Consider the following 27707-nt stretch of genomic DNA (forward strand, 5'->3'; position numbering starts at 1 on the left):
TCCTGTGTCAATTGTCACTGTTTCATTATTACTCCTTTTAAGAATTATTATTTTACTGAACTGCAAAATGGCATCAAAAATATTCAGTGTAGGAGCACTTGGCTTGCTCAGTTGGTACAGCATGTGACTCCTGATCTCAGGGTCATGAGTTTGAGTGCCATGTTGAATGTAGTTTCCTTAAAAAAAAAAAAAAATCAGTACAGTCTAGTGCTATTTTATCACTGTAACAAACACAAATAAATTCTAGTATGTCACTATAAAAAAGATATGCCAATAAATCTTATTTCCAATAGTCTTTGAAGGCATCATCATACCAATTTAAGGAAATAATTTCAGTAGTTTATGGGAATAGTAAAATAAAAAGCAACATAACGTAGTAACCATAAAAACTTCTAGTTATTAGAAGCTTCTAGTTATCACCAGATCCTGTATTCAGCAAATTTATACACGTATTTATTCCTCAGAATAGCCCAGTACGTTAGATTGTACTCAATTTTACAAATGCAGAAATTGAGTCTCATGTAATTATACAACTTACCCAAATTCATATAGTGATAGAACTGGGATGTAAATTGTCTTTCCGATTCCAAAGCCCACAGTTTTTGCATCACTTTACACTTCTTCTGCAAAAAAACAAAAACACAAACAAAACACTTTTATGATGAGTATTTGGGAGACACATTACAGTTCTGGCTGCATATCTGGTTAACTTTGTATCTTTAGACAATTTATAATTTCTTCATCTCTAAAGTTAGGAGATTGGATTGAATAATGTCTAATGTTCTTAATAATCTAGTATTAAATGAATCTAGAAACTTTTCTCTCATAAACCAGTTTCTTTTTTGCCTTCCTATATAAAATTCATTAATGCAACAACCACTTATTACTTATATCTACATTCAGGGATATTGATAGTTGAGGAAGCAACAGGGCTAAGATACATCTCCTACCCTGAAGGAAGTCATTAGCCCAGTAGGAGAAAATCAATATGAAAATCAGATAATTTTGTGACTAAAGTGAGTTCTTACTCTTCTATTCCTTTAAAAAAAAAATGGAGAGATCTAGTGAAAATACCTTACATATGATATGGATTATTTTATAGCTAAAAATACAAAGTTGTTTAGTAAGTATACAAAAATTAATTTAGAAGAGTACATTTACTCTTCCAGCATGTCCAATGAAAATTTTTCATAGCCAAGTTAAAGTATGTCTGTTTATAAGTTGAGTAGGGAAAAGCTTCCTGAGATCCTAAAACCTAAAAGTGACCAGATAATCACTTTGTTTTTTAGATAAATGTTTTCCCTAATTAACTCCAATAAAATATAACATTTGAGTCTCAAAGGGTAACTATGGAAAAAATTAAAATAAGTAATGTCTTAAATTTATCACCAAATATAAGCACTGTGCATGCAAATACATAATCTTATGTGAACATTACAGTATATTTTGCATAGCTGATAGAATGGTGGCTATAATTTGAAAGCCCAAATTCTTGATTAGCTGCTTATACAGTGATGTTTTTTGCAAAGGGATGTGGGTGTGTCCACTTATCTAGAGGATTTCCTCTTGCCCTTTTTAACAAGAGAAAGGCCAAAAGAACTGCTTTGTAAATTTTTGTCCTGGATTGACTTCTGGTCTTGGCCTTATCTGAGATTTACCACTTGTACCTCATAATTAGAGAAAGTGAGTAAAGACCTGAAAATGGTAACTCTTCTCCCTCAGGCCTAAAGCTGAGCCTTTATAAACTGTGCTTATTTTCTTCCAGATCCCTTCCTAATTCTAATAGCCTAATGGATGTATCCAATGGAAGGGATACATCAGCAAAGGAAAAAAGAGAGGATTATTAGAATTTTGATCCAATCTTTTTCAGTTATTTTTCTCTTCCTACAAAATGTCCATCCATTGGTACCATGACTTATTTGTCCTCTCCAAGGATTCCATTTTGTTCTTGGCCCATATCAGACACCCTTTTTTAGGGGTAGAACCAGGAGTTAAAACTTGAGCTCCCTCAAAAATTAGGAAGTGTCATGTGCAGATACCAATTATTCTCAAAATAACTGACTTCTCAGATTAGCTCTCTTGCTAGGTTGGAAGATATTTCCCAAGCCTTTTATAAAATAAGCTGATGACCAATGCATAGTGGGTGATTTGGCTGGAAGGCTATTTTTTGGAATACTTGTAGACTTCTCTTCCTTTCCAATAGTTATGTGTTAATGGTGTTTACTATGTCTGTTCTAAATTTATTATGTTTATTCTAGAGCCTGTTGTGTTAAGTACTATGTGTTACTTCAATTTGGAATTGAATTAAATATTAGGTAAATCAGTGAAGAATGGACTGGAAAAGAAAGTGGTTTTTTTTTTTTTAAGATTTATTTTAGAAACAGCGTGAGTAGTGGGGAGGGGTAGAGGGAGAGGAAGAGGGAATCCTTATGTAGATCCCCCACCCCCACCTCCCACCTCCCCCCCGTAAGCAGGGAGCCCACTGCGGGGCTCCATCCCAGGACCCTGAGATCATGACCTGAGCCCAAATCAAGAGTTGACTAATGAAGCCACCCAGGTGCCCCAAGAAAGCATTATTTTCATGAAAACTAAGTTGATTGCTTTAGAAAGACTTGATGAAGTCACGTTTTTTAGAAGGGCTATTATTGAAGTTAATATAGGCAAGATGAACTGTTAAAGATTGGGTTAAGGAGACTTTAAAAATCTAGGATTTGCACATAGATTGCTTTATGAGTATTTGAGTTCTCTATTCACTTTAAAGAAATAGAAACTGGAAATCTTGGATGGTGATAAGCTTGTATCATGTAAGAAAAAATTGAAATATTAGCAGGTGAGCAATTAATGAAAAAGCCTTGACCTTACATCAGATGTTTATTTTAGGTTGAATAAATATTTGGTGTGTGTGTGATTTTGTTTTTCAATACTAACAACCTGCTTGATCATGTCTGATACGAAATCTTCCATTTTATGTGCTTTAGTGAATCACAGATATTCTGTCAGTGATGTCATAGACTATGTTAACATCATTGGTAACTAAAATTTTGTAAGCTTGCTAAAGAAAGAGCTAAGAAGTTTGTCCTAAAGTAGAGCATTAGCAAAATGAAAAATACACACCACTTCCTAATGACAATAAGACTTCTGACTATGTCTGAATGGAAGCATCAGCAATTAAAGACTGATCCAATAAAATCTGGAAATAACACATTATTTGAGACAGCACAAATCTTTCATGATTTAGGAGAGCTCTCCCAGTGGTCCCTCACTTCAAAAATAATTATGAATTAAAGCCAGCACAGTAAGGAGTTAGGGCTGGTCAAACAAGGGCTCTCAAGCAGATGGGAAGGGAAGGGTTGCCTGAATGTGGTGGTGGTATTGGAAATTGAGACCTGGGTCAGCTGGGAAGTTAAGAAAGTTGTCCCTTGTCAGCCTAGATCACCAGTCAGAGGTTAAAGTGTTTGCAAGTTATACTTCTTGGCAATCAGCAGAAGCAGATTCTTTCAGCAAGATCCCCACTGATTGATTAACCAAATAGCTCACATATAATGCTACCAAACACATGAGAAAACAACCCCCTATGACTTAGAGTCATTGGATAGAACAACATCAAATATAGATCAGAATATAGATACTGAAATTGTGAGATACTGAATATCTAATATTTATAGAAATAACAGATATAGTCACAAAAATTAGTCATAATTTTTGAGAAACTACTTGGAATAAAGTTTGTTTTTTATTTTTTGGAATAAAGTTTTTTTAAATTAGATGTCTAAAAACACAATTTTTGATTTAGAAACTCAGTGAATTTCTGAAATGCAAAATGTAGACTGCTGTTTGAAGAGAGATTTAATGAACTATGTAGGTGAAGATAAAGTTATCTAGGGATCCCTGGGTGGCGCAGCGGTTTAGCGCCTGCCTTTGGCCCAGGGCGCGATCCTGGGGACCCGGGATCGAATCCCACGTCGGGCTCCCGGTGCATGGAACCTGTTTCACCCTCTGCCTATGTCTCTGCCTCTCTCTCTCACTGTGTGCCTATCATAAATAAATAAAAATTAAAAAAAAAAGATAAAGTTATTTAGGATGCAGCAAGAGAGAAAAGGAAAATATAAAAGTGATATTAAGAGAAATAGAGGCCAGGGGCACCTGGATGGCTCAGTTGGTTAAGCGTCGGGCTTCAGCTCAGGTCATGATCAAGGTCCTGGGTTGGAGCCGAAGTTAGGCTCCCTGCTCAGTGGGGAGTCTGCTTCTCCCTCTGCCCCTCCCCCCACCACTTGTGTGTATGCACTCTCTCAAATAAATAAATATCTAAAAAGAGAGAAATGGAGGGCAGAATGAAAAGTCCTAAAAAGAGGCTAATTAGAGTCCTAGGGGGGAGTTCCAAAAGGAGAAAACAGATAACGCAGAAGAGACAATATTTAAGGAGGTAATGGCTCCCAGTTTTCCAAACTACTACATGTGAATCCACAGATCAAGGAGCTACTGAATACCCCTACCAGGATAAATAAGAAGAAATCAACACTTCTGTGAAATTTGAGGGAAACAATAGAGACAAAAATCTTGAAAATAATCACAAAGAAAGGACATCATTAAAAACAGCGACAAAAACCAACAGAATGGTAGCAGAGTCCTTCACAGCAATGAAAGCTAGAAGATAGCAGTATAATCTTTTAAAAATGGAGAGGAAAAGAAAGTTGAACCAAAATTTTGCACCTTGTGAAACGTGCTACGCATGGAGATGCACTGCCAGATCCCCTTCAAAGAAAGACTTGCTCAGTTGCAGGAAGAAGTGTGGTGAGCAGACACCCTTCAGCTGCAGAGAGCTGCCTTATCTGACCTCATGCCCTTCTTGGGATGGCCTGCAACTAGCAATTATTAAGTGGGCTAGGAAGGCCTGGCTGTTGGCCCAACATAGGACCTTTTGAAGGTCATTTTTTCTTCCAGGGCTCCCTACTAGTTTGTGGAGGCTTCTCTGAGAATTCACGGCAGGTCACTTGTTACTTTGCCCAGTTCTGCTTCTACCCTTTTCCTTCACAGATCTCTTCCTCATAAATGTCTTGTACTCCAAAATTCATTTCATCTTCTTCTGAAGATTTCAACCTGTTCAAGAAAAAAGGATGAAATCAAGCTATTTCCATATACACTAAAACTGACAGTTTAACACAAAGAGTCTTGTACTAAAGGCTTTTCTAAAGGTTATATTTCAAGATTCTTGAAAATGATCTCTGAAGGATAGGAGATGAAAGGATGATTAGGAAATAAAATTGTATATAAAGCTAAACAATACTGTTTCTATAAAATATTAGTAACGATATATAATTTGGAGTTTTAAAATATATGCCTAAAATCCAGTAGAAAAAAAGGACAGAATGTATATACAGAGAAGAATTAATGCTTCAGTCAATGAATTGCATCAGAAATCAATTATTGAGGGCACCTGTGTGACTCAGTCAGTTAAGTAGCTGACTCTTGATTTTGGCTTAGGTCATGATCTCAGGGTCATGAGATTGAGCCCATGTCGTGCTCTGTGCTGGGTAGGAACCTGCCTAAGATTCTCTCTCCATCTCCCCCTCCCCACCCGACCCCATATACTCTCTCTCGGAAAAATAAATCAGTTAATGATGATCTAGAATCCCTGATGAAATGCCTTTCTTCCTCCACCCCCCCTTTTTTTTCCTTTCTCCTCATCATAGGCCTCTTGTTCTTTAGGATTTTGGTTTTTTTCTGATTAGGGTTTTTTTTAATAATTTTTAAAAATTTTTATTTATTTATGATAGTCACAGAGAGAGAGAGAGAGGCAGAGACACAGGCAGAGGGAGAAGCAGGCTCCATGCACTGGGAACCCGATGTGGGATTCGATCCCGGGCCTCCAGGATCGCGCCCTTGGCCAAAGGCAGGCGCCAAACCGCTGCGCCACCCAGGGATCCCTGATTAGGGTTTTTAATTTAATTTTTTGAATAGGTGATGTCTTAGCATGATTCATAATGTTAAAATATAAAATATAGTGAAAAGCAATATTCCTGCTTATATTCTTCATATTCTTAATTTTCACCCCCTCTCCATAGTTTCTTGTATATAGTTCCAGAATTTCTTTTTCCATGAGACTGTTTTGAGAAATAACAGTCATAAAATACTTAAAAGCTCAGCACACAGTAAGAAGTCACTAAATTTATTTCCCTTTTTTTCCTTAACCATTTTATGACCTTAAGACCCAAAAGCATAATTAAGCATATATATTGCTGCTAGGTGTCATAAACTTCCGTTTTATACCTGTAAACATAAATTAGAACCATAAAACCATATTTCATGCATGACATAGTCTTAATGAAAACTTCAAAGAGCTTTCCTAGCTTTGGCCTAAAACTAATTAAAAAGGAAAAATATTTTTAAGTGAATATGATTAATAGAAACTTATGTGCTTTTTGAAAAGCAATTCTGGAGTTTCAGAATATATTCACGAAATTAAAAAGTTTAAGTATCAAATGTGAGATCAGGGCACCTGGCTGGCTCAGTCAGTGAAGAACACAACTCTTGATCCCAGTGTTGTGGGTTCGAGCCCCACATTGGATGTAGGGATTACTTAAAACCAAAATCTTTTAAAAATATGTGAGATCAGGGGATCCCTGGTTGGCTCAGTGGTTTAGCACCTGCCTTTGGCCCAGGGCGCAATCCTGGAGTCCCAGGATCAAGTCCCGCATTGGGCTCCCAGCATGGAGCCTGCTTCTTCCTCCTCCTGTGTCTTTGCCTCTCTCTCTCTCTCTCTCTCTCTCTCTCTCTCTCTCTCTATCATAAATAAATAAATAAATAAATAAATAAATAAATAAATAAAATCTTTTAAAAATCTGTGAAATCGGTATTTTTAAATTGAGGTATAACTGACATATTAGTTTCAAATGTACAACATAATGTTTCAATGTTTGTATATATTGTGAAAGGATCACCACAATAAGTCTAGTTAACTTTCATCACCATACATAATTATAAAACATTTGTGATGAGAATTTTTAAGATTTACTCTCTTAGCTTTCGAATATTTAGCACCGTATTATTATCTGCAGTCACCGTGCTGTATATTACATCCCCAAGACTTTTTTATTTTATAACTAAGTTTGTACCTTTTTACCCCCTTCATCCATTTCTTAACTACCAATCTCTTTGTATCTGTGAGCTTGGTTTGTTGTTGTTGTTTGGATTACACATACAAGTGAGATTGTATGTCATTTGTCTTCCTCTGTTTGACTTTTTTTTTTCTTTTTTAGCATAATGTTCTCAAGGTCCATCCATACTGTCACAAATGGCAAGATTTCATCCTTTTTTATGGCTAATTTTCTTTATCCATTCATCCGTCAATGGACTTTGGTTTCTATATCTTGGTATTGGAAATATTGCTGCAGTGAATGTGGGGGTGCATATATCTTTTCAAGTTAGTGTTTTCATGTTCTTTTGAGAAATGCCCAGAAATGAAATTGCTGGATCATATGGTAGTTCTATTTTTAAGTTTTTTGAGGAACTTCCATACTGTTTTCCATAGTGTCTGCTCCACTTTCTACCAGCAGTGAACAAGGGTTCCCTTTTCTCCCTCCTTACTGACACATTCTTATCTTGGTAATACTCCTTCTAACAGGTGTGAGGTATTGTGGTTTTGATTTGCATTTCCCTGATATCAGTGATGTTGAGCATCTTTTCATTGCCTGTTGGCCATCTTTAGGTCCTTAGGAAACTGTCTACTCAGATCTTCTGCCTATTTTTAAATTAGATTGATAGTTTTACTCTTAAGTCATATGAGTTCTTTAGGTATTTTGGACATTAATCCTTATCAGCTATATGATTCACAAATATTTTTTCCCATTCAATAGGTTGCCTTTTCCTTTTGTTGATGGTTTCCTTTGCTGTGCAGAAGCTTTTTAGTTTGATGTAGCACAACTTGTTTAGTTTCGCTATTTTTACTTTTGCTTTTGATTTCTTTTTTTTTAATTTTTTTATTTATTTATGATAGACACAGAGAGAGAAAGAGAGAGAGGCAGAGACATAGGCAGAGGGAGAAGCAGGCTTCATGAACCAGGAGCCCGATGTGGGATTCGATCCCGGGTCTCCAGGATCGCGCCCTGGGCCAAAGGCAGGCGCCAAACCGCTGCGCCACCCAGGGATCCCTTGCTTTTGATTTCTGATCCCCAAATTCATCTCTAAGATCAATGTCAAGGAGCTTACTGCCTAGGTTTTCTCCTAGGCCTTTAGGGTGTCAGATCTTACATTAAAGTCTTTTGAATGTAAGAGTTAAATTTTGAGTTAATTTTTTCAATTATTTATTTATTTATTAGAGAGAGTGAGAGAGATCACAGAGGGAGAGGGAAGAGCAGACTCCCTGCTGAACAGGGAGCCTGACACAGAACACTGAGATCATGACCTGGGCCAAAAGCAGAGGACTGAGCCACCCAGTCAGCCCCCATTTTGAGTTAATTTTTGTGTATGGTTTAAGATAGTGGTCTAGTTTCATTCTTTTGCATGTGACTGTCTAGTTTTCCTGACACTGTTTATTGAAGAGACTATCCTTTCCCCATTGTATGTTCTTAACTCCTCTGTTGTAAGTTAATTGACCATGGATGAGTCAGTGGGATGTATGCATGTTTTTTTTTTAAGATTTTATTTATTTATTCATGATAGACACACACAGAGAGAGACAGAGACAGGCAGAGGGAGAAGCAGGCTCCACGCAGGGAGCCCAACGCAGGACTTGATCCCGGGTCTCCAGGATTGCACCCTGGGCCAAAGGCAGTATGCATGGGTTTTTTTCTGGGCTCTCTACTCTCTTCCATTATTTATGTGCCTTTTTGGTTTTTGTTTTTTAAAGATGTTATTTATTTATTCACAAGAGACAGAGAGAAAAAGAGAGGCAAAGACACATGCAGAGGGAGAAGCAGGCTTCATGTAGGGAGCCTGATGTGGGACTCAATCCGGGACTCCAGGATCACTCCCTGGGCCAGAGGCAGGCACTAAACCGCTGAGCCACCCAGGGATCCCCATCTATGTGTCTGTTTTTATGTCAATACTATACTGTTTTGATTGCTGTAGCTTTGTAATATAGTTTGAAATCAGGAAGCATGATTCCTCTAGCCTTGTTCTCCTTTCTCAAGATTGCTTTGGCTATGCAGGGTCTTTGTGGTTCCAAACAAATTTTAGGATTATTTGTTCTATTTCTGTGAAAAATGCCATTGGAATTTTGATAGGGATTGCATGTCCATAGGTTTCTTTGGGCAATATGGACATTTTAACAGTATTAATTTTTCCAATACGTGAGCACAAAATACCTTCCCGTTTATTTGTATCTTGTATTTCTTTCATTAATACCTTATTTTCTTTATCTGTAAATCATGAGATTGCAGAACAATTTTGAGGAGTTTCAGAGAACTCATTTCTGAATATGGTCTATTGCCTAAAGAGTTTTTATAAGGTCGGGGAAATTGATCTGCTGTGGTAATGCTTGGCAAAGTCTAAGCTTTCTGTTTTCTGTTACATTATTTTATACTTAATGACAAACTAATTTATTTTCTTCAGTTCATATTTGGAAGAGAGAATGGAACTTTTCAGAATGATTTACCCTTTATCTTTGTTTTGGGGGGAAAAAGACTATTTTTTAATCTAAAGGAGAAAGATAATGCTTTTCACAAGATGAACGAACATCATATATTGTGAATGAAGATTAGAATTCTTTATGTGCATCAAGATTAAGTATAAATTCTTATAACAAAGCTTTTGTTTCCCAGTTATTGTTATTACATATATATTGTAAAGTATATGTATGTAGTATACATTTCCATTTTCTAGTTATATCTAATTTGTAAGACTAAAGTGACATCAGAGTGGGGATTATTTTTTCCCTCAGGTAAAATTTGGATGAAAATTCCGGTGATGTCCTTTGTTAATCAAATGTAACTTCTGAAGAAGTGAAATTTTCTGTTTCATAATGCCATCAAAACAGAAATAGTAGAATAGAATGAAATAACTATAATTTTAGTTTTCATTTTAAGTTCTTAAATTTTGGCTTTAAGCCTTTTCTCACGTTGTTTGTGAGTTTCTATGAGGTTAGATAATAGGCCCTATAAAATCCAGATGTCATGATTTTTGAGATAATAATATTCTATGGTTTTCTGAGCACTTACCAGTTAATTCCTTCCTAATCAGCTTATTGTACGTATTTTTCACAGTATTACAATTAAATTGATAGGCCTAGGATGAAAGAAGATAAACTTAGAAAGTAAAAGAAAGATACATAGATACAGATCTAGTGAAAAATGTTAATTACTGACTAGCTCTCTATTTATCCTACATATGCTACTTTCATTTTAAAACTATTGCCCTCCTAAGAGGAAGAAAGTATTGTAATTATAGGATCTTTGATTTTCTTTTTTGTCTTTTCTTTTTAAAAGATATTATAGGGATCCCTGGGTGGCGCAGCGGTTTGGCGCCTGCCTTTGGCCCGGGGCGCGATCCTGGAGACCCGGGATCGAATCCCACGTCAGGCTCCTGGTGCATGGAGCCTGCTTCTCCCTCTGCCTGTGTCTCTGCCTCTCTCTCTCTCTGTGACTATCATAAATAAATTAAAAAAATTAAAAAAAAATATTTAAAAGATATTATAAATGTGTCTGACTTACAGATATATGTAAGTAATAATACATCAAATACCAGTAGATTTGCCAGCCATTTAATAAATAAAACACTAACAAATCCTCAGGTCTTGAGGATTGAACCTCTCTTCTAAGCTCTCATTATTTAGAACTTTGTGTTTTTGTGTTTTTACTTCTATATTTATTCACATGTGGTTTTTTTCTAAATTATATATAGTATTAGTTTATTTTCAAACTTTATAAAAGTGTCAAAACTGTAAACAGCTTTTGTAGTACATGGTTGTGAGACATGGTAATATGTATGTTTATTTGCTTTCTCTACTGTTCAATATGAATACATCACATTATCTGTTTTACTCAGTGGATATTTAGGTTGTATCTTATTTTTCCTCTTTTATAAATAATGCTGCTGTTAATATCCTTGTTCATCCATTTGAGCTTCTCTAGACTATATACCTAAAAATGGAATTGTTGGGTCATAAGATATGTGATCCTTCAGCTTTACTAGGATGTTGCCAAATTGCTTTCCAAAATGGTTGTACCAATTTATTTTTTTTTATTTATTTTATTTTTTTATTTTTTGGTTATACCAATTTAGAACCCCATATGAAGATACAGAGAGTTCTCATTGTTCTACATCCTCCATTGCTTGGTGTCATCAGACTTTTTAATTTTTGCCAATCTTATTGGCAATTGTCACCCTATTTTAATTTGTATTTCCCTAATGTGGGAATTTTCCAAATTCCCAAATTTGTATTGCTACTGAGATTGAACTTCTTTTCTTATGTTTATTAGCTATTTAGATTTCCTCTTCTGTGAATTGCTTTTTTTTTTTTTAATAGACACAAACAAATATGCACACATATATTTCTGGATTACACGTGTCAGTTTATATGTCACAGATATCTAGCTTGGCTTTTTACTTTCCTAATGGTGTCCTTTGTTGAGCTGAAGTTTAAAATTTTAATGTATGTATTTTTTCTTTGTTTTTTAAAAATGTATTTTAAGAAGTCTCCATCTAATGGTTATAAAAAAAATATTAATCTGTGTTTTCATCCAGCAGTTTTAAAGTTTTGCTTTCCAGATTTGGATTTTTAAACTATAGAATTTATTTTTATATCTGGTGTTCAGGGGAAATACCATTTTTAAATATGTATATATCCAATTAGTGCTATTTATTGACTAGTCTTATCTACTGATCTGTAATGTGCCTTTGTCATATGTCAAGTTTCCATATGTGAAACTTGTTTCACTATTCCATAGTTTGTTTTCTGTCCTTAATTTTCTACCATTGTCTCAATTACTATAGCTTACCATAAGTCTTTATATATGATGGGGCAAGTAGGTGACCTTTCAAAGCAAAATAAAAGGCAGATAAAGCAATGTAGTATAATCAGTGCAAAATTTGGAGTCTGACCTCCATTCTAAAACTGTTGTCACTTACCACCATGATAGATTCCGTATGAGCCTGATCAACAGTTTATTTTTATGTGGGCTTTAGGGAACCACAGGCTTAATGTAAGCCAACATTTGTAATGAATCTTTTAAAAAAGAAAGCAAACCAGACAGAAAATAATGTAAAAGAAGGTTATATAAGATGACATTAAATAAATAATAAATACAATGAAAGCAAACCTAATGCAATATGTGTATCCACCAGTATAGATTCCATTTGATAGGGAAAATGGCCAAGGACTCTGCAACCTGATTCAGAGCCAAAGTCTCTCAGAAACAATAATTGAATTTAGGTCAGTACAACAGCCAAAAATACACCCTTGGTGGTTTTTTTCTTTGCAAGGCTTTTTTCTCCCTTAGGATGAATATTTTTTTTCTATATAATTAAAAAGAATTTAAGTCTTTGGTGAATTAGGATCTAATTTTGGAAAAACAAAATATGGAAAAATACCTTCCTATAATGGTTGAGTAAAGTCATATTGCAAAATTCTATTGATTAAAATTAGATGGCTTTAGGGGAGATCAGTTATTCAGTAGAGTGTATGTAGGCTTTTCACAGCTAGCCAGACTGTTGTAGAAAAATTACAGTAATTAAGGAGCTTAGAGTGGATGGTGATTGTTTCCTTCTTTTCTGGGACTCTCTTTTAGTTCCCAGTAAATAGATCAAAGAAATATATCAGGTGAGGTTTTTTTGCATTGTTAAGGTGTTTTAAAAGGGCAATTATAAATGAGAGAATAAAGTTTCTCCTTTGTCCATTTTAATTGTATGAGGAACTAAGGTATTTGGTGGGTTTTTTCCTCAGAAAAAAAATCCATGGTCATGCAATTCATTATAGGCCTATTTTTATTTATTTATTTTTAAAGATTTATTTATTTTAGAAGGAGGGAGAGAGAATGAGCTGGGAGGGGTAGAGGGAGAGGGAGAATCTAAGCAGACTCCATGCTGAGTGCATGGAGGGGCTCTATCTCACAAGCCTGAAATCATGTGATCATGTGATCAAGAGATCACAGTGGCCAGGGTGAACTTTTTAAAACATAAATGAGAGGATGTTGTGCCTTCAAACAAAACCCACCAATGACTCTTAGAATAAAATTTATCATTTTTACTATTGCCTGCAGGGTCGTATTTAATGTGGTTCCTGCCTACTTCTTTGACTTTACACTGTCTGCTCTTCTCCTTGCTTGCTTAGCTCTAGCTACGCTGGTCTCCTTGTTACTGTTCTTAAGAAACAACAGATTTGTTTTCTCAGGATTATTGTCATTGCTGTTCCTTCTGCTTAAAACACTCCTACTGCAGAGTATACTCCAAATCCCTGTTTAAATGTGTTTTTGGAGATACCTTTTCTCACAATTTTGATCGAAAATATATGACCCATGCACTGCACTATCCCCCAAACCCCATTCCCTACCCTGCTTTAGTTCTGAGTTAATTACTCCATGATACTATATATATTTTTTTATTTCCTTGTCAATTGGCAACACTCTGACCTCACTCTGTTGCCACCTCTCTCTAGAATGTATGCTCAGTGGGGCAGAGAATTTTCTGACTCACTTACTGTTGTATGTCTTGTACCAGAAACACAGTAGGCACTCAGTATTTAAGTTACTGAATTAGTGACCTTGAACAAATCAATTCACCTCCCTCGACTTTGATTCCACATATATATATATAAAAGGGATTAGACTGTATAAGATCTCTGAAGAAAAGTATTTTAGGCAGATGATCAGTCATCTGTAATTGAAGGCAACCTCAAAGTCATTAAGTTCAAGCCTGCTATTCTTTAAATTATTTTTCTAAGATTTTATTCATTTATTCATGAGAGACATAGAGAGGCAGAGACACAGGCAGAGGGAAAAGCAGGCTCCCCTTAGGGAGCCCTATGTGGGACCCATTCCTGAACTCCAGGATCACGCCCTGAACTGAAAGCAGAGCCCAACCACTGAGCCATCCAGGCATCCCTGTTCTTTAAATTATTTGACCAAGGTCACGTTGCTCCGGCCAGTGCTCTTTTCACATTACATAACACCTCTGATTCTGGCTCAACTCTGATTAAATCTCCCTCCATACTTTACAGTTTGACTAGTTTTAATTTTTATGTTTTTGGCCTTCTTCCTCACATTTACAAATAGTTGTTTTTCTTCAGTCATTGTTTTTTCACCATTCACCAAATACAGGCTGACGTGATTTGAAACATGCCTCTCAATAGCCTCATTCTTCCCCTTATCTCCCTCCATTTTTATAGGAACTTGCTTTCTCTTCGTTGTGAGTCAGAAATGTATAGAATTATGGTTAAAATGTATGTGTTAACTAGTATGATAGATTTTTAAATAATAGAGAATAGCTTTTGGAGCAAAATAAGATAGACATAATAAAAAATTAGAGGCTAGGCTCTAATTCCCCTAGAAAATTTTCAAGCTTAATAGGGTTATAGATTATTAGGATAAACTTAGGATTTACCTATTGTAACCTCTTTAGTTTTCAGGTGGGGTAATTTAAGTGTATATAATAGCATGAGAAACACTAGGATGAATGAAGATAAACAGTTGCTTACTTCAGGACTTCTCAGAGCCCTAATTACCCGAATGTGCATGTGAATCTCCAAGGAAGGATTATAATATCAAAATTTTATTTTACCATGGACTATCTTATTATGGACCTTTTAGTATCTTTTGGGATAATAGTACTCCATATACCACATGTTTGAGTATTTATTAGGTGTCAAGTACAGTTCTAAGTCCCTTACATGTTTTAACTCATTTTATATACTACCTGTAGTCATTTGTTCTTATTACCATGTGAAAATCTGTGTTTAAGAAATAATGTGCCATAGTGGAAAATGCAGGGAAGTCACAAAAAGGTGTGTGTGTGTGTGTGTGTGTGTGTGTGTGTGTGTGTGTATAAATGCAGAATATAAATCCTGGGCATTGAGTCCTGTACAGTTCATCATCATGTTTTCAATGTAGTTGATCATTGATCTGTTTATCTGAAGCTTAAATATTCACTATATACTTTATTAAATATGAATATAATTTATATATTTTCCTTAGAGAATTCATTTATAAAACATTTACTGATACTACCATAATCCAGATTTATGTTATATGACATGAGTTTTTGGCATTCCATTAATATGATGAAAAGTTTTCCTGGTTAATATATTTTATAATGTTTATTATATACATATGGTTTTCTCCACTTAATAAAAAATTCCAGAATATCAGGAAAAAATTATTGTAAAACATATTCAGAGAAAAAACACACCTCCCCATCAATATAACCAGTATTTATATTTTTCTAACACTTTGATAGCTTCTCTAGAGATATACATTCTCTTGCCTCCAGCCAATGAACTACACATTTTGCTCTTGTGTAGTTCTTTTCCTTGAATTGGACTTGCTTTGTGACTTGCTTTTGTTTAGTAGAATGCAGCAGAAGTGATTCTGTATGACCCTGAAGCTAAGTCATAAGAAGCTTTGCCATTTTTTCCAAGTATTCTTGGAATGCTTGCTGTGGGAGGAAGCAGCCTCTAGTAAGAAGCCAACCTGCTCTGAAATCACAAAGTGTGGAATTCCAAACTAGTCATGAGATATACGGTAAGGCTGTGTGAAGTGAGGAGGAGAAGGAGAGTGGGAGAGAGATCCCATCCAGCTCTCACCTTTTCCAGCAATCCTAGCTGAGATTCCAAGTATTTCAGTGAAGAAATACTTATATATATGTTCATTTTAATATTACATTTAGATGATTCCAGTCCCATCTGTCATCCAACTGCAACTATGTGACAACCCAGATGAGAGTTACCCAAATGAACCCAGTCAACTCAGAGATGATAAGTTTCTGTTTTAAGCTATTAAGTTTTGGTGTGGTTTCTTACTCACTAATAGATAACTAGAACAATCTATAGTGGCATTTTACAAAAACACCAAAAAGTCATATTTGACATGTATATAAATAATAGATATTATATAGAATTTTAAAATTATAAATGTGATCATATTTGACACATTCATCTACCCTTAGTAGTGTACTAGAGCTGGCTTACACAGACTCACAGGAGATAGTTGTGCTTATCTCTTCATGACTTCACAGTAAGTGATGTCACACTGGTAACTTGCAAGTGGCATGGTTGGTGAATTTATACTACAAAATTTGTAGATGCTGCAAAACAGGACTCTCCATCTAGAGAACCAGTTAAACATTTACAAGCATATCACTATATCTTCCTTTTTCCACTTTATGTTACCATTATTGAGTGGCTACTTATTTGGTTATTTGAATCATCTTAATTTATTTGAACAATCTCCTAGTATTAACCTATTTCTTTAGAATATATTTAAAAAAAGACTTTATGGCTCAAATGTTGTACACATTTCACTTTTTAGTAAGTATTATGAGATTGTCTATCAGAAATATTATACCAATTTATATACTGCCCTCCAATGGGGATTTTTCCTCATATCCCATCCAACTCTTATTTTTATTTTTGGAATGCTCAGACTTAGAAAAATGAAGTTCTCTATTTTTTTATTCTTAAAAACATGGGTCAAAATCTAAAAGTAGAGTATATGGGAAAAGGTCTCGCATTTATGCCTGTCTCCCACCTGCCTAGTGCCCTTCCCAAGATGACTTGAATGTCACAGGGAATTTATATGTACTTTCAGAGATGATTATACATGTGCAAACAAGTATATTCCTTTTTCTTTTTTACTTGAATGGTAACAACTATACACACTTTTCCATCCTGCTTTTGTCACTTAACAATATACCTTGGAGGTTAATACCTAAAGTGAAAAGGTTCCCTCAGTATTTGTTATGACCTCATAATATACCATGCGCTGGATAAACCACATTGTCTCTAATATTTTACTATTTCAAACAGTTTTTGTATATCATTTCACACATATGTGAATAGATCTGCAGCATAAATTTTTAAAAGAATTCCTTGATCAAAGGGTTTAATTTTTTAGATATAATTGACATATGACATTATATTAGCTTCATAAAGGATATAATTTTGATAAATATTGCTAAATTGTGTTTTATAGATGTGACATGAATTTAAATTTTCATCTCCAATATATGAGAGTATACCTCTCCACACATTTGCAAATACAACATACTATCAGACTTCGATCTTACCTATCTAATTGGTAAGATTACCATCAAATAATTTTTAATTTTTAAAACTATAAGTGAACTTGAGCTCTTATATTTGTGTTTCATTTCCTATAAACTGTTCATATCTTTTGCCAGTTTTCTTTAAGTAGTAGACTTTTATTTATATAATTTATTTATTAACAAAATTAGCCCCTTTATCTGCCATAAATTTGTAACAATTTTATACTAGCTTTTTGTCTTTTGACTGTTCAGGAAGTTTTAGCCATGCAGAAATGTTGGGGTTTTATGTAGTCAGATTTATCTATCTTTACTTTTATGGCTTCTAGATTTTGTGTTATAACTAGAAAGTCATTCTTTACCCTGAGAATATGAAAGTTTTCATCTTGAACTTTGTGGTTTCTTTTTGTTGTCATTTAATCTTCTTTTACATTAGAATTTTTCATCTATTAGAAATTTATCTTGTTATGACATGTTATAGCTTCAGTGCTAATTTTTTCTAGATACCTATGTAGCATCCACTTTTTGAATAATTTCTCTTTTTTTCTGAACAGTTTGGAATATCATTTAAATACTCAAACTGTGCCCGTTATTAATTACACAATTATAGCTCAATTTTACATATTTCTATTCTCTTTCAGCATTTTCCTGTTTAGATGGACTTGTTTGTTCTTCTGTATGAACTTTAAAATCATCCTGTTTAATACCCAGATAACTCTGTTGGTATTTTAATGAAATTGTGTTCAATTTAATGGCTAAATCAAGGAGAATTTGCATTTTTATAATAGTGATTCCTTCTAGCCAAGAGCATGTTTTAAGGGGAGTACATTTTAAAACTTCTTCCAGTACATCACTCATTTATCTTATCAAGTTTATTCCTTACTAGGTGTTTATCTTTTTTGTTACTGTGATTGTATTAGTTTCCTAAGGCTGCCATAACAAAATACCACAGACTAGGTGGTTTAAACAACAGAAACTTATTTTCTCAAAGTTGTGAAGGCTGGAAGTCAAAGATCAGGGTGTCACCATAGTTGGTTTCCTCAAAAGCCTCTGTCTTTGTTATATGAGTAGTCATCTCTATTTCCTCACATGATCTTTTCTAGTGTTTTTTTTCTTCATATGGTCTTTTTTCATATGGTGAATCCTTGGTGTCTAGGTGTCTAAATTTCTTTTCTAAGGACACCAGTCAGATTGGTTTAGGACTCACCCATATAACCTCATTTAACCTTAATTACCTCTTTAAAGTCTCTATCTCCAAATAAGTCACCTTTTGAGGGACTTCCAACATATGAATTTTAGGATGGCACGGTTAAGCTCATACAATGGCAAATGAAGCCCTTTTTTGCCTACATATATATGAAAGTGATTTCTGTATTTTACTTTGTACCTCACCACCTTGCTTATGATATGTAATAGTTTTTATCTTATCTCTTAGATTTTCCAAGTATAAAATTATATTACTTATAAATTAAAGTAATTTTATCTCCTTTCTATATTCATAATCTATTTCTTTTGTCTAACTTCAGTCTGTTAGAACTATTGAAACAAGGTTAATTAAGAGTGGTGCTGGTACATATTATTTTATTCCTGACCTTAATGAGAATATTTAGTGGCTCCTGGTATTCCCATTAAGCATGATACTTTTGGATTGAGGGAGAATTATTTTGTCACGTTAAGAACTTATTCACCATCTATTTGTATGTTTTTACAACTCTTAAAAAACCAAAAATAGGTGTTTAGTTTATCAAATGCCTTTTGGCATACGTGAAAATGATTATATCTATTTTTTCCCTTTGATCCAGCAATGTATGGAATTTATAAATTGGTTTCTTAATATTGAACCATCTTTGTATTTTTGGTTTTGGTCATGGCATATCTTTTAAATTTGCGGTTCAATTCTATTTGAATAAAAATTCATAAATGAGACATATAGTTTTATTTATATAATTAATTTTGTTTATATTTTACTACCATTTGTTTTTGTTTTCAGGTTTATTTGAATGGAATTGAGCAAAGTAATCTCTTAAAGCTATTTTAGTTTTGTTAACTTTGTTGATATGTATATCCTTGTATGTGTGTGTATTTGCTATTTTCTTCCCTTTGTTCTATTTTTACTCCGTTTCCGTTTCTTAATTTGCTTTATTGACATAATATAGTTAATATTCCTACTTAGTCATTAACCTATTGATTTAATATTTCTTGTTCTGCAGAAGTTTTAAGTTTTTAGCATTCAAAACTATTAGTCTTTTCCTTTTATGTCTTTTTTGCTTCATGTTACTTTTTTAAAAAGGCCTTCTGCACTGCCATTATAAAAATGTTCTTCATTCTTTTAATACTTTTATGATTTATTATTAACTGTCTAGAGTTTATTTTTTTTCTTGTGAGAGGTGGCATCTAAATTACTGTTTCCAGGTGGATTGCCAACCATAGTAACATCATTTATTAAATAATCTATGATATTTTCCCCATTTGAAATACTTTCATCATATACTTTTAATATTCCATGAGAAAATCCTATTGCTCTTTTTTGGATTGTACCAAGCTTATAGGATTAATTTGGGGGATAATTGAATTGACATCTTTAAAACATTAAATCTTTGCATGTAGAAAGATGGACTGTATCTCTAGTATTTCAGTTTTTCTCTGTGTTCTCTAATAGCATTTTATCATTTTCTTGTATTTCTTGCTGGGTTTATTCCTAGATATTTCTTGCTTTTGTTTGTTATTATAAATGAAATTGTTTTCATTATGTTTCTTCTCTGGTTACTGATACGTAAGAAAACATTTGATTTCTTTATATTAATCTTGCCCAACTTACTGAACCCTTTGATTGTTTCCTTTTTCTATTGATTTTATTGGATTTTCTGGATATCTTTTTGTCTCATGGTTCCCAATACTTACACCATGTTTTTAAGTTTTGCTTCTGGCAGGGCATCTTATCAAATTGACTGGGACTTTTGGAATGGTAGCCTTGTCCTTGGTAGCAAAAAAGTAGGACACATGGGGAGAATAGCTAAAGCTACTTGAACATGGAAGAGGCATACTTGTATTATTTTATCAATACCACCATACCAATTATATTCACAGAACAACTATATTGAAAGCAAATTAGGTAAAGAATATGAGTAGATGACTTCTAAGTTTAAATGATTAGTTGAAAGTGTAAAGAGAGAATCGAGGAGTGACATTAAGAACTCTTGTATAGAGGGTAGTGGGGGAGCAAAGGGTAGAAGAGCAGGAGTAGGAAGTCAAGAAAAAAAGTAATGAAGTAAGAAAATAATGCCTCATTAGGAGAGTAATCTGACTATGCAGTATTATAGAAGCTGGGGGGAGGGGATAAAAAGGTTTGTAATGTATGAGATCATCAATAAATGATGCTATATATAGAAGTATTTTTTTTTTAAATGTGAAACAGGGGCACCTGTCTGGCTCAGTCAGTAGAGTATGTGACTCCTGATCTCGGGGTTATGAGTTCGAGCCCAATTTTGGGTATAGAGATTACTTAAGAATAACATTTTTTAGAAAATGAAACAATAGGAAGCCTTTGTACTTTTTAATGGGGAGGTTATTTATGATCTGCTTTAGTATCTCTTCACTTGCTTCTTAATTATAGTTCTTAACTATTCAGTGGTTTTTTTTTTAATTTGCATTTTCATTTAGATTATCAGCTTGGTAGGAACATTAATCAAACCTTACATCTGTTTTATAAGTCACGGGGTTTTGAACAGAATTATTCTTAGAGTAGTGGATGATCTATAAATATTTGCTTTTTGATTTTTAGGTAAATTCTAAAGGAATTACACCTTAATTCTAGGTTATAAGTATAATTTAAGTTCTATGTTTTGAGCTTACCAGGCTAACTCTAATCATGTGCAGTTATAGATAAAACATAAAATCAGTTATATGTAAACCATAATAAAAATTTTTAAATGTAATCAGTCTAAAAGACAAAATAAACTTATTTGTATAATAGAAATGCAAATTGAGGGATCCCTGGGTGGCGCAGCGGTTTAGCAGCTGCCTTTGGCCCAGGGCGCGATCCTGGAGACCTGGGATCGAATCCCACATTGGGCTCCCGGTGCATGGAGCCTGCTTCTCCCTCTGCATGTGTCTCTGCCTCTCTCTCTCTCTCTCTCTCTCTGACTATCACAAAAAAAAAAAAAAAGAAAGAAATGCAAATTGATGACTAGGATGAAAAACATGGGCCTCTTGAACGCCAGCTAGAGGTGATTGGACATCCAGTTTCTGGGGTATAATGGGAAGTGTGTCATATGGAAGTCAGAGGGCTAGAATTAGCCTCATTGGTTAAAAGTAGAAATTGGAAATGAGGCTCCCCTGCTCCCTGCTCCCTGCTCCTGAAAGGAAGTTTGTGTAAAAAGTAATAGCAACTGTTCCCTGAAGCTGTAGTTAATATAAAAATATTTATCTAGAGATGTGAGGTCGCCAGCACAGCTGTAAGACCAATACTTAAGCCAAACTGCAATGATTCAGTACTGAGTTCCCAGTAAGCAATAACGTCTGAAGCTCACAGTCACCAATATGGAACTTGGTTTGTTTGTTTGTTTGTGTTTTTTTGGAACCTAGTTTTTGAAGATGTACCTGTGTGCACTGGTGAAGACAAAAACTCATGAGACAGGCTAAGATAAATGGAGGGAGGAAGGGAGAGAGAGAGGGAGAGAAAGGAGAAGAGGGAAAATTCTCAAACCTGCAAACTAAAATTCCAATGCACAATTCAAAAAAGAAAAAAGCCAAACCTAGAAAGCATACAACAAAATCAACAGTCAGAAGATGGATTTGCTCCCAGATGAAATAAAAGTAGTAAACGAATTTTTCAAAGACTTATTTAAAAATAAGTATGTTAGGGACACCTGGGTGGCCTGCCTTCAGCTGAGGGTGTATCCTGGAGACCCAGAATTGAGTCCCACATCGGGTTCCCTGCAGGGAACCTACTTCTCCCTCTGCCTGTATCTCTGCCTCTTCTTTCTGTGTCTCTCATGAATAAAATAAAATCTTAAAAAAAAAGTATGTTTAGGATTCTCCAAAAGATAAATAATAAAAACCATTTTAAAAGAATAAGAAATAAAGATACATTAGCAGAAATGAAATAAGAATACACAAATATAAGAACGAATTAGACATCTTAGAATTGAAGTTATGGAACTTAAATCAGTAGATAGAATGAATCCTAACATAGACATGATTGAAGAGGGAATTAGTAAAGTAGAAAATTCCTCTTAAGGGTTCACCCGGAATGCAGAATATAGAGAGACATAGAATGCTAAAAATTATGTAATTATGTAGTTAAGAGGCATAAAAAATTAGGATTGAGGAACTTCAGTATACACATCTAATGGGAGTTATAGAACAAAAAGCTGTAATAATGACTAAAAAACCTAATGTCTGAGAATTTTCCAGAATTGAAAACTTGGGTCCTTAGATAAAAAAGTACACTCTGTATGCTAAGCAGGAGAAATAAAAATCAATCACAATGAGAGACATTCAATGGGAATATAAGGTGAAAAGGATAAAGAAAAATTTTAAAGCTACCAGAGAGGAAATAATCTCCAAAATATTATCAATTAGACTTCTTAACAGAAGCAATAGAAACTCGAAGATAATGAACTAATGTTTTTAAAATGCTGAAAGATAACTTTACCCATCTATACTATCATTCAAGACTGAGGGCAAAATAAAGACATTGTCAAAGACTAAAATAATTTATCTCTGGCATACCTTATTTGTAAGAATTTCTAAAGATCATCCTTTAGCAAGAAGTGAAGGGAACCCAAAGGTAGGCATAGGGTGTACTTTTTAACAAAGTTATAGATAATAAAGATAACTATTTTTACAAAGGTTGTTTTGAATTTCTGGAAAATAATAAAGAATATAGGTAGCTAAAGTATGCTAGGAGTATTTTCTTACTCAAAAAGATGGAGATGCTGATCATTTTAACTAATTTTTTAAAATAAAACCAAGTATATTTTAAATCTATGTATTTATTGAGTACCTACTACATGCTGGCACTGGTCTAGATGGTAGGGATAAAACAGTGGGGAAAGGGCAGCCCGGGTGGCTTAGCAGTTTAGTGCTGCCTTCAGCCCAGGGCCTGATCCTGGAGACCCACGTCAGGCTCCCTGCATGGAGCCTGCTTCTCCCTCTGCCTGTGTCTCTGCCCCTCTGTGTGTGTGTGTGTGTGTGTGTGTGTGTGTGTGTGTGTCTTTCATGAATAAATGAATAAAATCTTTAAAAAAGGGGGGGGAAATCATCTTTTCATGTGGTGTACGGTTTAGTGGGAGTAAACCATATACTACTTAAAAGCAGTATAACCAAAAGAGACAGACTTGAAAGAAATACATTGGCAAATAGGAAAAGATACACCTTGAAAATATGCTGCCATGATGAAGTGAAAAGCTGATTTGGCTTTGGTAATGTCAGATAAAAATACAGTTTAAGGTGAAGAGCATTAATAAGCAAAATGAGCAGCTAGAGCATTATTGAATTTAAACACCTAACATAGGCTTGAAAGTGAAAACTGACAGGATTAGAAGGAAAACTGACAAGTCCCTAGTTATGTGAGAGATTTTGCCATGCCTCTATTAAAACAGATTGGTAGGGGGGTGGGATCCCTGTGGCGCAGCGGTTTGGCGCCTGCCTTTGGCCCAGGGCGCGATCCTGGAGACCCGGGATCGAATCCCACGTCAAGCTCCCGGTGCATGGAGCCTGCTTCTCCCTCTGCCTGTGTCTCTGCCTTGTCTCTGCCTCTCTCTCTCTCTCTGTATGACTATCATAAATAAATAATTAAAAAAATTAAAAAAAAACAGGTTGGTAGGGAAAAAATAATAAAAATAAAATAAAACAGATTGGTAGGGACACTTGGGTGTCTCAGTTGGTTAAGCATCTGCCCAGGGTCCTAGGATCAAGCCCTGCATTAGGCTTCCCTGCTCAATGGGGAGTCTGCTTCTCCCTCTCCCTCTGCAACCCCCTCCCTGCTTGTGCATGCTCTCTCAAATGAATAAGTAAAATCTTTTAAAAAATAAAACAGGTAAAATTAATTGAGAATACAGAAAATTTGAACGACAGAACTAATAAAGTTGATCTAATACATATAGAAAATTTTGTACCCAACAAAGTATGTGCTATTTTTTTTAAAGATTTTATTTATTCATGAGAGACAGAGAGAGAGAGAGAGGCAGGCTCCATGCAGGGAACCCGATGCGGGACTCAATCCCGGGACCCTAGGGTCACGCCCTGGGCCAAAGGCGGGTGCTAAACCACTGAGCCACCCAGGGATCCCCAAGTATATGCTATTTTGTTTTATTTTATATATATATATTTTTTTAGTATATGCTATTTTACAGTTCACAAGAAATACTTACAAAAATTCATAGTGTCTTAAATCAAGTCTTCAAAGTTTAAGGTAACCAGAATGAAATAGACCACATTTTCTGACCACAATAATTAAACTTGAAACCAACAATAAAAAGCAACTTTTAAAAACTCATCTGACTAGAAACTAGAAAATGTACTTATAAATAACTCATAGGTTAAAAAGAAAGCTTGAAAACACCCAGCAGAGTAAAATAAATAGGCGGGAGGAAGGACTATAAAAGATAAGAACAGAAATTAATAAAATGGGAAAAGATTACTACTTTCCTACTCTTACATTGTAATAACCAATGATAGGACTAAGAGAATTAGCCAAGAAGAATATAGGTATTATTTGAGCCTCTATCCCTATTCATGGCTTGTATTCTACATTAATAATCTTTTTCTTTAGAAGATAGCATTGTGGGCAGCCCGGGTGGCTCAGCGGTTTAGCGCCGCCTTCAACCCAGGACGTGATCCTGGAGACCTGGGATCGAGTCTCATGTCGGGCTCCCTGCATGGAGCCTGCTTCTCCCTCTGCCTGTGTCTCTGCCTCTCTCTCTCTGTGTGTGTTTCTCATGAATAAATAAATAAGATCTTAAAAAAAAAAAAGCATTATGAGCTAAGAAGAAAAATATAAGACTCAAAACATAAAATAGAAACTTATGTCAAATTTTCAAAGTGTGTATCTTTTCCATATAATGAGAAAATTAACTCTGGAACTCTATAAGTGAAAATATAAAGTCTGTAGAATTATTATTTTTAAAAAATATTGATAATGGCCTTTGATAGAAAGTTCTTTTTACATATTTAAAATATTTTTCTTTCCCTTCTTGTAGGTTACTCAAATGAGTCGTCCAGACCTGATTCTCTTTCTGATGAAATACCTGATGGCTCTCATAGTTGGTATTCCCTCCATTTTTTGGGTTGGAAGCAAAAAGACATGCTTTGAATGGGCCAGTTTTTTTCACGGTCGTAGGAAAAAAGAGTAAGTTGAAATAATCACAATGTTCACAAGCCTCATATTCACATAAAATGTGTTGCTTATGTGAAAACAATTTGGATTTGGGGGATGTGTTTCAACGTGATTGTAACCTCAGCTGCTACCAGTTATAATCTGATTAGCAGAGTAGCGTGTATTAATGAAAGTTTATCTAAGAAGAGAACCAAGTAGAACCAGGCTTAAGATCTATACCTCACTAATTCAGAATATTTGAGGGAAATCTAGTCTCTTATTTTCAAAAACTTAAATTACAATTTTCTTAAAAACAAATTAATGCTTTTATATATATTATTACTTGATCTTCTCAATATTCCTGGGAGGACTGGTATGTATTATTTCTGTTTTATGGATCAAAAACTAAGACACAGAGGTTAAATGCTTTGACCGAAATCATACAAGTATTAGGTTAGACTTCCTTTCCAATTGCCCATTGTTCTTCCAAGTATACCAGAAATTATATGGATAACATGTTATTCCATTATGATAAAGTATACATTAAAGCCAAAAAAAGCCAAAATAGAAAAATGATATTGAATATATTATAAAATGATAATGAAGTGAATCAAAGAAATTATTATAATTCATCTTTGGCCACACTGTGTATTAGAGTGTCATGGTAAAAATATAAAACTTGCCAAAGCAATCTCTTGAGGACATATTTATGGAATCTTTAGTCATGAAGCAAAAGAAAGCAAGCCCCTGGAATATTCATAAAGGAATAAAAGATTTCAAACTTTTTACTCCGTTTAAATCTTATGTGGATATTATACCTGAATTATCTCAAATTCTAAGTTAATGGAGTCTATATGCTTATGATTTTACTTAAGCTAAGTCCGTGGAAAATAGGTTTGAGAGATAGTCTATAAAACTCTTCAGGTTGTATTTTAAATTGTGCCTTATATGGGTTAATGTACTTTTCCCATACAACTTAAAATGCCTCATTAACAAAATCTGTATTTTCTAAAGTACCAGTAATTATCCGTTTCTGTTACACAGATTAGACTGAGACAAAATAATCCCAATTTTTAAATATACATTTCTTTTTTTTTATGATGTCATTTTTTAAATTTTTTTAATTTATTTATGATAATCACACACACACAGAGAGAGAGAGAGAGAGAGAGAGAGAGAGAGAGAGAGGCAGAGACACAGGCAGAGGGAGAAGCAGGCTCCATGCACCGGGAGCCCGACATGGGATTCGATCCCGGGTCTCCAGGATCGTGCCCTGGGCCAAAGGCAGGGGCCAAACCGCTGCGCCACCCAGGGATCCCCTAAATATACATTTTTTACTACTGTATCTGAGGCTGCTACTAGGGGTACCAGATAATGCATTTCTCCTTTAAGTAACAGTTTCATTGAGCACAGAAGGAAAGAAGGGAATAAGAGTTATTTAACAACAACAAAATGTGTTTCCTGGGCATTCATTTTTTAAGAATGTCTTGATAGATTGCTTACTATGTACCACGAACTATGTTGTGATACCAGGGATGCCAAGTCCCTGCCTTCATGGAAAAATCCTTGTGGGATTTACTGTGACTTATCTGTGTATTCTTTGAAATATTTACATTTTAATCACACTAAAAGATAATATTGAGGAAAATGGCTTGTATTAAACATTCCTGGTCATCTCTGGACCATACACAAACAATTCTTTAATAGCATTATATTGGAAATTCTAGATAGAACTAATCCCACTCTTATGGGGCTACTCCTAGTTATTTGCTGGGTGCTGGTTGGGCCAGAATCCTTTTGAAACTGGTTAGAATTCCCAAGACCCTTCTATTTGGTTTTCTGTGACCATGGATCCCCACCTAACAAAGTCATTGTGGTCCTACAAGCCAGGACTATGCCTTAGACTAGAGTGGCAGTTCTTTATCCTGGAGCTCGAGTGTGAGCATCCAATAGCTATCTCTAGCATTTGTCTGCTTTAGCCTTTGAGAAATAGCTATAAGGTAATTGTGATAATGGTTACCAATTAATTGAGCACATTAAATTCTCCAAGTACTGTTCTAAGCATTTTATATATTATTAAACCATTTAATCCTTCAAACAGCCTTGTAAGAGAGATCATCATTTTATAGAGAAGGAAACTGAGGCATGGAATCAGGGTTTCATAGTGAATGCTGAATTGAGATTCAGACCCAAGTAGTCT

At 34.8% G+C, this 27707-nt stretch overlaps 1 protein-coding gene across 3 annotated transcripts in view; it reads left to right on the top strand.

Annotated features, from left to right (window-relative positions):
- The window catches only part of FZD3 (frizzled class receptor 3), a 102752-nt gene that overhangs the window by 51054 nt on the left and 23991 nt on the right, over positions 1-27707 (top strand). For all 3 annotated transcript variants that reach the window (XM_055300139.1, XM_055300137.1, XM_055300140.1), the window contains one exon: positions 25392-25540. In XM_055300139.1, the coding sequence (XP_055156114.1) occupies positions 25392-25540 (149 nt within the window). The remainder of the gene's footprint in view (positions 1-25391; positions 25541-27707) is intronic.

The sequence above is a fragment of the Nyctereutes procyonoides genome, unplaced genomic scaffold (assembly GCF_905146905.1).
Source record: "Nyctereutes procyonoides isolate TBG_1078 unplaced genomic scaffold, NYPRO_anot_genome, whole genome shotgun sequence".
NCBI lineage: Eukaryota > Metazoa > Chordata > Mammalia > Carnivora > Canidae > Nyctereutes > Nyctereutes procyonoides.